This window comes from Lycorma delicatula, chromosome 1 (assembly GCF_047948215.1).
Source record: "Lycorma delicatula isolate Av1 chromosome 1, ASM4794821v1, whole genome shotgun sequence".
In the NCBI taxonomy this organism is placed as follows: domain Eukaryota; kingdom Metazoa; phylum Arthropoda; class Insecta; order Hemiptera; family Fulgoridae; genus Lycorma; species Lycorma delicatula.
The window spans coordinates 400,080,156-400,094,070 of record NC_134455.1 but is presented as its reverse complement, the minus strand read 5'-3'; the positions used below and the strand labels follow the sequence as shown (position 1 = coordinate 400,094,070).

The window sequence follows — 13,915 nt, the reverse complement described above, 5'->3', positions numbered from 1 at the left end:
ATGTGCAAATGGTTGTTGAGGCAGCCAACTTGTTTTTCTGATGAGGGAATCAGTAAACTACTTACCCAGTGAAGGAAGAATATGTAATTCTGCCTGAAGGAAACTATGTAGAAAAATCAGTAATTTTTTGTAATTTTAACTAATAACAATAAAGCTATGTAAACAAATCCCGGTTTATATTTGAATGACCCATATCCAATTAACTTCGCTACGTAAGTAGTAATTTAAAATGAGAATGTGTTGTATTTCAGTAATTTTCTATGTAGCAATATTTTTAATCACACCTATGAGAGATAAGCTATTTGCGTCTGTCAAATAGAATTTAGAAATACTGAATTATTTTTGTACATTTCATTTAGCAAAATCAGATAACTATTCTCAGATTTTACTCATAAACACTTTACAGACAAAGAAATGATATAATATCAAAAGTAAGATGACTATCAACATGAATTATAGTTCCTCATTATCTATTAGGTGATAGTGAGGAACTAGTACAATAATCCTATAAACATTAAGAAAAAATAATGAAGAATGACAGCAATATTAATAATTAAAACTAAACAAATTTGTAAAATACTTTCATACAAGCAGGCATATAATGACAATATACAAATAACTATAGTATTCTATTAATAAATTTATTTCTACTTATATCCATTATCCTGATTTGTGTCTGATTCTCTATTAGTCCATTATTATATATAAACCAAAACAGTTACTTAGCTGAGTTGAACAATAATACTACTTTAACAGTATTTATCATTTTTAGAATGGACTTATTTTAAACAGACACAGTAATTTACATGATCAAATCTATTAATGTAATAATTAGGAAAAATTAATAAAAAAAATGATGTCAAATTATACAAATTATTTAATTACAGTTACCTCAAGTGTTTCATGTTAGATAAAAACTTTATTTTGAAATGGGATTTTCTGTATCATTAATTATATCATTTTTAGGAATAAAAACATAATTAGGTATAAACCATTTAAAATTTTAAATTCTAAATAAATATTTAGGGAAAAATAAAAATTACTTTGATACCAAGAATGACCAATACCCCCAGAAATTGAGTTCCATCATTTTCAGCAGGACATCAGTTTAAGAAGCCAGTGTAGCATGTCAGGAAAGCTAGGTATTCCAGGTACAAAAATGAAATGCTACGGTATTACTTGGTCTGGAAGAGCAACATTAGAGCAGTACTTTATACAAAGCAAAAAATTAATCAATAAAAAATAGTGTTTATATGTCACTTGTACATAAAATAAATAATTAATAGCATTGTAACTGTGTGAAGATAATAATTAAAGATATCAATATAGAATGAAACATAATTTTGAAGAAAATAATTAAAAATAAATTGCATCAAAAATCTTATTAATCATGAAGGGACAAGTCACTTGTGACCAACCAATATTTGATTGACCTTCACAATTAGGAATAATGAAAATCTTGTAAACGTTTGCAATGCAATTTACAAAGATGTTATAGGACTATTAAAAAGATTTTTGAATCAATTTGTTTCTTCACATTCTTGGTAAAGAATTTTAACAAATGATTTGAGCATGAAATTCATTTCGGCAAAATTTGTGCTTGGTAATGTGTGCTGTGATTTGAAGAACTGGCTTCAAATTATCTTCACTTTCTTTTTTAAAGTGTGACAGGTGGAGAGTTAATGCTATGGTTATAACCCAGGAACTAAACACAGCCAAGTCTGTGGAAATCAGAGAAATCAAAGAAAGCACGGCCAAGTTCAATCAAATATAAAATAATGTTCATTTGGTTTTTTGATGTGAATGTGACCATTCATAAAGAATTTGTTCTTCCTGAATAGATGGTGAATCTGCATTTCTACATGAATGTATCGAGAATGATGTGTGAGTTTGTGGTGAGAACATCAACAATATGGAAGAGTGATTTGATTTCTGCACCATAACAACCCTTCCATACTACTCACTGTAATAAAATAGTTTTTGTCAAAAAACAAGATGTTCGTCATCCCTCACCCTCCCTAATAAACCCTAAACAACTTTTTCTTGTTCCCATATATGAAAAAAATACTCACAAGGAGTGTTTTTGTAGTATACATAAAAAACAAAAAAAATTCCTGCACGCCTTGGACAACAATACTTTTCAGTAATTTCAAAAATGTTTCCTGAAGTAGGAGGAAAACTGTTGCAACACATGTATTCAGTCTTATTATAAGACACCTCTTGTATTATCTAGAGTACAAAGTACAAACAATAAATAAAAAATAATATTTCTTTAATTATTATTATAGAATTTGTAAGATACAGGACAGAGACACACAAGAAAAAGGTATTATTTTTTGAGTAGTTCTTTTATATTTTTTCATTAACAGCTGAATGGTATTAGTTTACAAAAATGTAGAATCTTGTTATAAACTCCAATAATTAGCTAAAAGGATTTTTTTAGACTGTTAATATCTAAGCAACTGATAAATTACAACCAATAGACAGCAATCATTAGTTGCCAGCCATATCTCGGTTCCTTACCATTATAGAAAATAAGACTGGAACAAATAGTATAAAGTAAAAAATAATATGAGGGTATATCAACAAGAAGCAATTTCAGATATCTAAATCAGAATTGTTGCCCCATTCTACTTTCCATATCAATCAGTTTTTTGTCAAAAAACAAAATGACCAAGTAACAGTAAACAAGTCTTGCTTGAGATTGAACAGAATGACAACAAAGTTTGGGCAAAGAAATTGTATGCAAATACACTGCACCCATTATTATCTACACAATTTTTAATTTACATGCATAAAAACCAACACGTAATCTTGAGAAGACATTACATTTCTTATTTTAACAGAGCTACCCTTCACTGAAAGGGCATTTTTTACTCTGAAATAAAAATTAATATAAAATGCTTTGCTTGAGATGATCTGGATTAAACTTTGAATTTTATTATACCACAAAATAAGAAATCAAAGGGATTCAGATCAAATCAATCCACACAGCCAAGACAATCGATTTAGGAATCAATTTTATTTAAGAATCATGTTGAGCCAGTTTCTCACTTCAACAGCACTGTTAGACAGTCCTGCTGAAACCATTCTAGTTATATCTCTTGCAACAAATCAAGTGATTAGTTACCTAAAATGATCAGCATTTACATTATCTCCGACACACTTACTTACAGTAAATAAATGGTACACATCCCTCTTAATCTGGCAAATATTGTTGCAATGTCATCTAACCTACAATTGTAGGACCATGGCCTTACTGTACTACAGCACATTAAAACAAAATCTTATTATTCTATTAATTTAATTTGTTATTAATCAAGTAACTTTTAATATTTACAGAATGTTGCAGCTAATTAATTAATACGGTTTACTGACAAAAAGGTAAACTATCTTATTAGATACTCATCTAATGATGATTTTATTTTTTGGGACGAAAATTATATCTAATTCAGTTAGCTTATAGAGTAGAAGTAAACCAACTGTGCGTATGAGTGTTCAGGCAGCCGATTCACAAGCACCTCCTATGCATATAAAAACACTATACAACGCTAATATTCAGTAACCATGCACTCATATTTTACAAAAATTATACATATATTTTAAATTTAAATAAATTAAGACATGTTAAATGATCAAAAAATATTTCCTACCTTCTTTGGCACATAACCCATGAGTATTTTATTTATTACAATTGTTTGTTGTTAGGTAGTTTCCTTGAGTTTTTAAGAGTTATGAAATTGTCTGTCCATTAACAGTAAAAGTTCACTAATATTTTTAAAAAATTTTTGTGACAATAAATAAATAATTCAGTACAGTTATCGTAATTTGACTGCAAGAAATCCATAGTGCTGTCAGTAATAAGAGATACAATGAGAGGCTCAATTTTGTTTTCTATTATCTTATCAAATTCCCAATAATTTGGTTCAACAGCATCCGTTACATGTTTTATAGAGTTTTTCCATTCCCGCTGGCTCATTTATTGATGGCTTTTAAGCATAAATTTTTAACATCAGATATTTTAAAAGTAGTATTTTCTGATACTACATAACTTTTGATTTGTCCCCAAATTAACTCAATTGGACTGAATTCACAATGATAGGGAGGTAATTGAAGCACGGTTTTACCACTGAATCTTTCTAACTCATAAATTTTACACACATTAAAACTACTTTTAATAAGTGAAAACCTTTGCGATGATTAGACCTTAAGTTCATCCTCTTCAAGAATCATTCAGTTTGAACTAAGCCACATTTTGATATCATTGTTTTTCCAAGACACGCTGGAATTTTTTCCTTTTTACAAGAAAGATAAGGAACAATGTCTAAGACAATAACCGAATTACGTCTTCCAGAAAAGGTAACATCGTCAAACTATTTCATCTCATTATGATAGTCTCCTGTACATTTAGATTCAAAAATCCAGAAATACCATTGACAAACCCACTATCACTGTCGATATGCATAATTATGAGATGCCTACCTTTATCCAATTGAGCTTATTACTGGTTGATAAGCCACATAGAAAGGCTTCTGTTAATACATTCACAGCTTTATTTTTTAAAACAAAACTTTTCGTTGACCCAAGTTTCATCCATATAATATGTTCTATGGCCTTCTTGCCTCATTTTTTTAATTTCAGTGCAGTAATATCTTCGCCATATAATGACATCATCCCTGCCAATTAAAGCACTTTCCTGACCCCATTTTTCATATGTAAAATTCATATGATTTAAAGATTTATAAAAAGTTGTTCTTCAGAAATCTGGTACATCATTATCATCTTTTACAACTCATAACACTTTGTCTATTGTACGACGTTCATTTTGAAAATAAACTTCATGTACTTTTTTACGAATCGCTTTTTACCAAAATCGTCAACTTTTTCTTCAACTGACCTGCAGGATTTTGTTTTCTCAGGAGACCATAATTCATTAGTAAATTAATACTTCGTAATCACATTGTACACTGAACCAGCACAACTTCCACTTATGTTAGCAGTTTTACTAATTACATCTGAAATCAACACTATTGGATTACTCTGTAATTCGCTTTTGAAAGCATTTAAAATTATGTATTTTTCCGCTAAACTTGCAGACTTTTTTGCAGCCTTTTTTTCAGAGGGTCAATAATCGTGCACTATCAGCTGAATCAGTATTAGACATGATGTCAAAATAATGATAACTCAAATCACAAATCTAGGAATACACTACTCACATTCCTGTAAACTTAAAAAAAAATTGCTTTAAATAATATTAGCGTAAGTAAACACATAACAGAAACACAAAAATTGAACACAAGAACAAAAAAGTGATCATATGAAAAGATGAGTTTTAATAGAACTGAGAAGACATAACATTTTATAAACATTTGGATATATGTGACTACTATATGACTAATTACATGATAACTAATATATAAGTAATGATTATAGTGTTGCAAGTACGTAGATATGGCCGTGTTGTGAATCTGTACTGATACACAGAACATGACTCAACAGAATCATGATGAAATCACTCATACAAACACAATTTTAGTTTATTCTTCAGTCTACAAGCTAATTGAATACAGTATGAGTATTAGTATTAGTATTTTGGTTCTGTAAAATGCAACTATTGCAAACAAACTATTAATTTATATTCTCTAAGTAAAGTTTAGTATAGATAGGGAAGAACATAGTTATGAATACTAAATACAATACCCAAAAATATTCCAAATCGGGTGAATGTCTGTCATAGTGAATCATCACTAATTACATGTAAAATATCATCTATCATGGAAGGTAAAGTATAGATTATATTTTTTTATCTAATTTCTTCTGAAAATGATTGACATTTTCAGAAAGTTTAAAGCAATCAGGTATTCAGTTTCTTCATTTGCTGAAGGCTGTGTACCTTCATTCTGAACACATGGGAATTATTGTCTATCAGTAAGAATTTAATGAATTGAAATACAGTTATAGGATTAAGTTGGTCATAAAAGACACCTGCAATTGGGGAAAATAGCTTTCTAAAATATCCTAGTTCAGTCTTGTTATCTTCAGAAAACGTATATCCTTTGAAATAGCAATCCAAAATTCTTTCAATTAATCAGCCTGGTCTGAAATGGTGAGCAAGAATTTTTACAGATTACTGTCATGGATGTGCACAATTTAGATAGCATTGATAAACTTTCTTTCTGTATTGATAAATTTAACTCATAACTACTTTGCAAGGCATTCTTAAAATTATGGCCATGTTGAAAGTTCAAGATGTCAAAGGTGTTAGGTGTAATCGGTATAATAAAAATCTGATTTGCCTTTTTCTAGAAAATGATAAGTACTGGCTTTAAAAAGTTTCAGATCACAGTTCAACTGCATATTTAATGCTTTGCTGTTCACTTAGACAAAAATAAATGACTTTTTAGATTTGTGGTAATACTGTAAATTTAAGGCAATAATAATTTTTTGAAGTAATTGTTTGTTTTCTTTTTATAATTATATTATCATCAGAAATTTCTACCTAAATTAAACTGATGATTCCTTAATAATTTTAGGACAATGAGTATGTCAAAAAAACACCCATAATTTTCTTTCTGAGTAATATGAATTAACTTATATAATAAATAATTAACAAAATACCAATTTAATTAACAAAATGGTGTAATTTACAGTTTGATAAGTCTACACTACTAACAAATGCCGAACAATTAAAACCATATTTCTTCAACAATAACAACAATTTTGTATTGTATAATTCTTTTAATATAGGTATATCAACCTCAAAAAAAAAACAGATTATTTCTATTTATCAATCAAACCTCTCACCATTATATCTTGTAAATTATTGTGAAGACCTTTAAAGCAGTCTTCAAAATTGAAGAGAGAAGCAGTCTTCTCTCTTTCACCATCACTGAAACATGTAGCTTGATTTTTCATAGGCAATACTTAATAGATCATTCAAAAAGGGTAACATAATATTGACACTAAAGAGTGATGATTTTTTGAGATAATGCTTGAAGAATAACAGATTTTGCTACAACATTGGCTTTCCATTCTAAAACTTATAGTCACTAAAACTTTCTTTTGACATCACAAAAATTCTAACATCCAACATCAGCCTTAAATCAATTCTGCTAACAAAGAGCCTCAACTGACACCACATGAAAAGATTTAATTTAATTATAAAGATGTGTAACATATAATTTGTGTTCCCTACATCACAGTCAAGGACTGTAAACCACCAAACTATAAGAAAAAATCACATCACAACTGCTTGAAAGATAAAATGGGGAGAAGGAAGAAATAAAATCCAATATCACATTAATCGATGAAAGCTTCACCAATTTACTTTTAAAATTAAATCATATTATGGAACATCTTAATTCATGAACAAAAAGCCATGAACATTGTTATGGGTAGCAAAAGTGATGGCAGTTTAGTGCAAATTGGAGTTTTTGGGCTCTGGAGAAACCAAGGAAAACAGCCAGGGAGAAGAAGTCATTCACAGCTAACAATTCTCACCTTGCCAGTCATCTATGGAATATCTGCTCACCTCACTGTAATAGAATACTGATAGGAGCTATTCCCATCCTTTCTGAAATCACAAGTCAATGTCTTCAAGTTATCATTTCTTGAGTTTTGTGGAAGACTAAATGAAAATAAAATACCATGAGAATGTAACAGTAATCCAAATAGCTCTCTATAAGATTCTTCATGAAACTATCATGAATTTCTATTATAAAGAGCTTTTCAAATATCCAAAATAATGTGAAGAATGTAAACACAGAAATGAAGACTTTGGGAAATAAATAAGCGAATATAAGAAACATTCTGTATTTTGTTCACAATATTCCTGCCTTTTTAATATTGTGCTGATTAGATTTTGGACGACTCTCATATAACAAACCTGGCTATTCAGTAGGTAAATCATTCCCATAAAATGAAATATTCAACTGTTTAAAAGACAAACTATAAAAACAAACCTGCATTTGCTTTACTGGCTATCGCAGAAATTAGTGACATGTAATTTACTTTATCTCTGCCTACTGTGTTGGACTTCTTCTCTTTCCTCATTTCTGCAGTCACTCGATCGGCTTCCTAAAATAACATGGATACAATATACATGAAAATTGTTATCGAATAATACAACTGACTGTAAAAAAACTTACAGAAAACGAAAAAAATTCGAGACTGCTCATTTGTGCAAGACAATTATGCAGTCAGTATTTTTAATTTTCACAAAGATTTCTAGTTAAACCAAAACCATTCTATAATAAACCAAACCATAAAAAATTGAAATAACCTCATAACAAATAAGAATATTAATTATAATACATAAAATTACCTTTGTAATCAAACTGAAAAAATGTATTTCAGTTGAGGATCTCAAAGATTAAACAAACAACTTTTATAATTAGCTATCACATTACGTTTACTCACATAATTCTAATAATCTGTTAAAAGGTCTTTAGGCAGAAAATACTTATGGTATTATGTTCTTGCAATTATGCACATGGCAGGAAATGATAACACCATATATAGTAATAATTTTATGTTCTCCAGTAATGTAACTATGTGGTCAGCAGCTAAAGAAATTGTCCACAGTCGCTTGTGTGTTGCTGATATCTCATAGAAAATGACTTTGCCATATCTGTTGCTGTTTCACACACAAATAAACCTTTCTCTCAGCACTTTCAGAAACCCTCATTGCAAATAAGCATTACCTAGCCCTCCAACAATCACCTGTGCAATATTAGAACTCATATTACACATACGAGGTTGGAATTTTTTAATTTTCCAGGCTGTATAAAACAGTTACAAGATAGTAATGAAGAAGTTTGGTCATTTCCTCCCTGTTCTGACTAAGGAGCATCTAGTGGACGCAATAGTCAAATTATTCCCCAAGGTAGAACAGGTGCCTTGGAGGGAGATTGCTCTGGATTAAGTAGTTCCTCTGTTCAAGCAGGATGAAGTTGTTGTAGCAGCTAAGCGTGACAACAGACAGAGGATTCCCGGTCTTGATGGAATCAGCAGCGAGGCAGTACAGGTTTTGGCTCAGGTGGCTCCAGAGAAGCTTATTGATGTATTTAATTACTGCTTGTCAAACAGGTTTGTGCCAGGAGCATGAAAGGTTGTCCGGCTGGCTCTGATTGAGAAGGGGCAAATCTGGTAATGCTACTGGATATCACCCACTGTGTTTGTTAAGCATGCTCAACAAACTTTTCAAGCCCCTCCTTGTAGGTAGATTGACAACTGAGTTGGAAGCTCGGGTAGGATTAAGTGTGAACCAGTTCAGGTTCCAAATAGGCAGGTCCATGGTGGATGCTATCGACTGAGTGATGTAGCTGGTCAATGAGGCTGCCACATGCAGTTGGCAGACTAGGAGCATACCGGTTGTTATCCTCCTAGACGTTGAAAATGCCTTTAATAGCCTGCCCTGGCATGTTGTTATGGATGAGCTTGAGGTGCGTGGCGTGAGTGCGTACCTCAGGGGGTTGGTTGGCCAGTACTTGAGTAACAAGTTTGTGGTTGCCAGCATGGAGGGGCTGTCAGTTACATATGAGGTGGTATGTGGTGTCACACAGGGGTCGGTACTCGGCCCTTTGCTCTGGAATATTGCTTATGATGGTGTGCTGAGGATCAAGTACCTGGAAGGTGATCTGGCACTGGTTGTCGGCAAAACAGAACTGGAAGTCACAAAGCAGGGCACTACGGCGATCTGTATGGTGAACGACCAGCTCGCTATGAGGGGACTGAAGCTTGCAAAGCAGAAGACTGAGGCAGTGGTCATGGCTAGGAAATGTAAACTTGACCCCATCACATTACGTGTCGGTGCAACCGAAGTCCTGACCTCATGTAAGGTAAAATACCTTGGAGTGTGGCTTGACCATCAAAGGTTGTTCCAGGAGCATGTCTGAGAAACAGTAAACAAGGCTAGGAGAAGCTAATGCCCTAGCCAAGCTGATGCAGAATTGGGGTGGTCCATCCATCAATCCACCAGAAGAAGGAGACTTCTTGCTTCAGTGGCATGCTTGGTCTGTCTGTACGGGGTACCAGTTTGGGCTAGGGGGTCTTAGTACTAGGCAGGCCAGGGAGCTCCTGGATGGCTTGCAGCGGATGCTGGCTTTGCAGATCGCACATGCCTATTGGACAGTTTCCAGCGAGGCTGTGTTTGTCATCACCAGGATACTGCCCCAGAGTCTCATGGCAGAGGAGAGGGGGATGAGACAACAGGGTGCTTTGCCAAGTGTCATGATAATGCACCTGCTCACACTTCATTGCTTGTTCATGAATTGAATAAAATAACACTGTTATGATGCCTCAGCCTCTGTATTTGCCAGACATGGCCCCCTGTAACTTCTTTCTATTTTCCAAGCTGAAAAGAACCATGAGATGATGTTTTGACAACACTGAATAGATCATCTGAAGGAACTAAACGCCATACCAGAAATTCCATTGCAAAGATGCTCAAAAATTGCAAAAGCACTAGCAAAAATGTATACCTTAAAAGGAGTATTTTGAAGGTGATAAAATCAAAATTGATGAACAAAAGATTTTTTGAGAAAAACTAAAATTCCACATATTTTTTTTATCAAACCTTGTACTTTGATCTGTTTGTGATTTCACATGGATTTATTTAGCATCTATTTTTATTAGATACATTTTACTTCTTTGCAATGTGTACATGGAAAAATGAGAAGGCAATTTAGCAATGAAGTGTGTTATTAATACTTCACCATGTTCCATGGACTATTAGTCCAGCCCAAAAAAAAACCCATTACTGAATGTTTGTTTATTATTCTAGAATAAAAAGCCACATTATTGGTGAATGTACATTCTGATTTTGGACTTGCTTGCAAAGAATTGTGCAATAATGGAGCCATCAATACTATTTTCTATATATTACCTGTTTTGAAGTAATTATGTGCAAGATCCAGAAAACTGAAGTTAACTAGAAAAAATGCATTTTCAACAACTGATTGTTATCGATATTCGATAGTTACAAACATGTTTTAGGCAATCCTATGTTTAAATTAATAAAATAAAGTAAACAAATATTTCTTGTGAATAAAAAAGCATCAAGTAGAAAAATATATATGGTACTCCAATCTATCATAAAAGAAGTTCAGGTTCAGGTTTCAGATGCATGTTAAAATATCCTCTGCCATCTGATATTTCTTCCTTAACATTTAATTGCATTAAATATAATTTATTGGTGGGTGACAATTTCACATGTGGAAAATGTGTTTAATTAACACTAAATGATATGGAAAACTCTCTATTCATGATGGTGATAAGGCATTAGAAAAAAGTATAAAATTGTACAATTAAAATTCATTATTTAATCTAAATAGTATAGGAGCATATTATATAGTATATAATATTATATAGTATAGGAGCATATTATATAGTATTAGCATACTTGCTTGTATATTTTATCTATGAATGTTCAGCCTAGTTGGTGAGTAGAGAATTAGTCTACTAGGCAGACTATAAACTGGTAAAGTCTTGTAGTGATGTAACTAGAGAACTACTTTTAAATAGAACTTTGGTTTAGTTTTTAGAAAAGGTTTTATATTTTGTAACTGCATAAAGCATGACATATCATTTTACTATTTTCACTTTAATTATTACAAAATAAATACAATGCATATCTAACCATAACAATGTCAATATTTCCAAAATAATGTTTGTACTTTATTGCTGCATTAAATAATACAGTTGTACTATAGCAATAATGCTGTGTAATAATAAATCATCGTAGTATTACATTATTATAAAATAATTTATAAAAAATAAAAATAAAAACCGACCTCAACAAATAATAGTATTAAAAAAATACAAATAATTATATCTTTTATTTATTAACTAAATTAAAATGATTTACAACAAATAACTATTTTTGAAGCTGGCGCCAGCCAACACACAAATTAAACATAAAGTTATGTAAAGTGAGTATCTCAACCAACCACTAGGCAACTAAACAGGATTCCACATGTAAAATGGGATCTCAAGAGCATAAAAGAAAGAGCATCTCATGATCACACCTCACATTTCGCTAAGGCATATATACTTTGTAATAATATATGTAATAATATTTATGAAAAGTTTTCTTATATTTTTGTATGTCACATTTTATCGTTGTATATTTTTGTACATTTTTGTACATTTTATTGTAGTAAAACTTCTACTACCAATTTTGCATTGTTTGAAGTAGGATTTGTATTATATAGATCATAGGTTTTTATTTTGTTTAACTGGCGTTCGCTGGCACAGACTTCAAAAATATTTATTTGTTGTAAATACTTTATTTAATAATAAATAAAAATATAATTGTTAGTAACTTTATAGTACTATTATTTGTTGAAGTTGGTTTTTAGTTTTATTTTTTATAAATATTTTATTTCACAATTTTTAGTAGTATCTAGTATCTTTATTATTAGATAATATAAACATAAATATATATAATAATATTGCAATTAGGAATAATAGACTTTTTTACCATTTTATATAAATATTAAATGTAGATTTAATATTTGAATGTAGTTTAGAGGAAAGTAGCCAAGGAAAAAAGGAATGATTGTTTACGGAAGTAAAATAGAAAAAGAAATGCCATGATATCTCCACAGAGACTAAACAGTGATAATATAGATAGTTATTAATATCCTGATCATACAGGAAACAGAGAAACACAGTACTGCTGCAAGCAGTCAGCAGCTAAGGGTGTCAAGAGGTTCAGTTTTTTAGTTTTTCCTAAGATTATCATCGGATTTGGTTAAAATTTATATGAGACCATTCTGAAAGCATATTCTTTCAATTAAAAAAAAAAAAACTATCAAAACTGGTTTACTAACATCGCAGACAGATAATGCATAACATACACTAAAAAAATCAGGGGTTTTGGTATTTTTCCTAATATTATCATTGGATTTCATTAAAATTTATATGGGACCATTTTTGAAATCTGTTAAAATTTATCTTCATGCAAATTTTGTTAAAATAAATTAACTTTAAAAATAATTCAATTTAGAATAGATATTTTATTTGCTGTTTATTCATCTAATTTGATGAAATCTTCAGTAATTCAACTAAAAATTCCAATTCATTTTTTTTATAAAAGCTTTGCTGTTGGATTTATTCTGATTAACTTCAATTGAAAAGGACATTAAAGCTTTCCTATATACATCTCTTTGCACGTTTTCTTCCAGCTTTCTATATAGTGGAAAAATTGTTTAATTAAATAATTTTTTCATGTCGTAAAATTATAAGTGGTATTATTTATCGTAAACCAGGTTTTTACTTCAGCCCATATAACTTCTAAATGAATAAGCCTAGGATGGTGTGGAGGAACCATCAAATGGAATGAGCATATTCACTTAAAATTTTATCTACTGTATAACATTTTATATTGCTCTCTACTGACTAATTTAAATAATAAAACTCAATTTTTTTAATGTCAACTTACTACATGGAATATTTTTCTGCTTAAGTCAATCTTTCAATTCCATTTGGATATATTAAAATTGGGGAATTTTAAAATTTGAACATTGTGGTAGGGTGCACAATCAAAAATTGTCTACAATAACCTTTCACCCAAACAAAGCAGATTTAAAAAAAGGTTTTTACATTTTTCAAGAAACCACAAGTAATTATTAAAAGTCATTTCATTATAATAACCTTAACTTAATCATTACACTTCAACATTATCAGCATGCTCAAAATAAAGCCCACTTCATAACTTACATGTATAATAATCAATCACGAACTTTCAGAAATCAGAATACAAATCTTATCTTCTATTATATGCACTCATCTCTTACTCTGAGCTTGTGAACCATGAATATAAGGCATACAAGACCTATTTGGAAAATATCCAACTTTGTGCTGTAATTTTATCATAGTGCCATATGTGTACACTAATGCTCAATGTTGGTTG

The 13,915-nt window shown here is 30.9% G+C and overlaps 1 protein-coding gene across 1 annotated transcript in view; it reads right to left on the bottom strand.

The window, feature by feature from the left end:
- LOC142317409 (serine-protein kinase ATM-like) overlaps window positions 1–13,915 on the bottom strand; it is a 61,376-nt gene that overhangs the window by 36,804 nt on the left and 10,657 nt on the right. Inside the window, exon 2 of the mRNA XM_075353960.1 lies at window positions 7,962–8,076. Coding sequence (XP_075210075.1) covers window positions 7,962–8,052 — 91 coding nt within the window. The 5' untranslated portion in view covers window positions 8,053–8,076. The remainder of the gene's footprint in view (window positions 1–7,961; window positions 8,077–13,915) is intronic.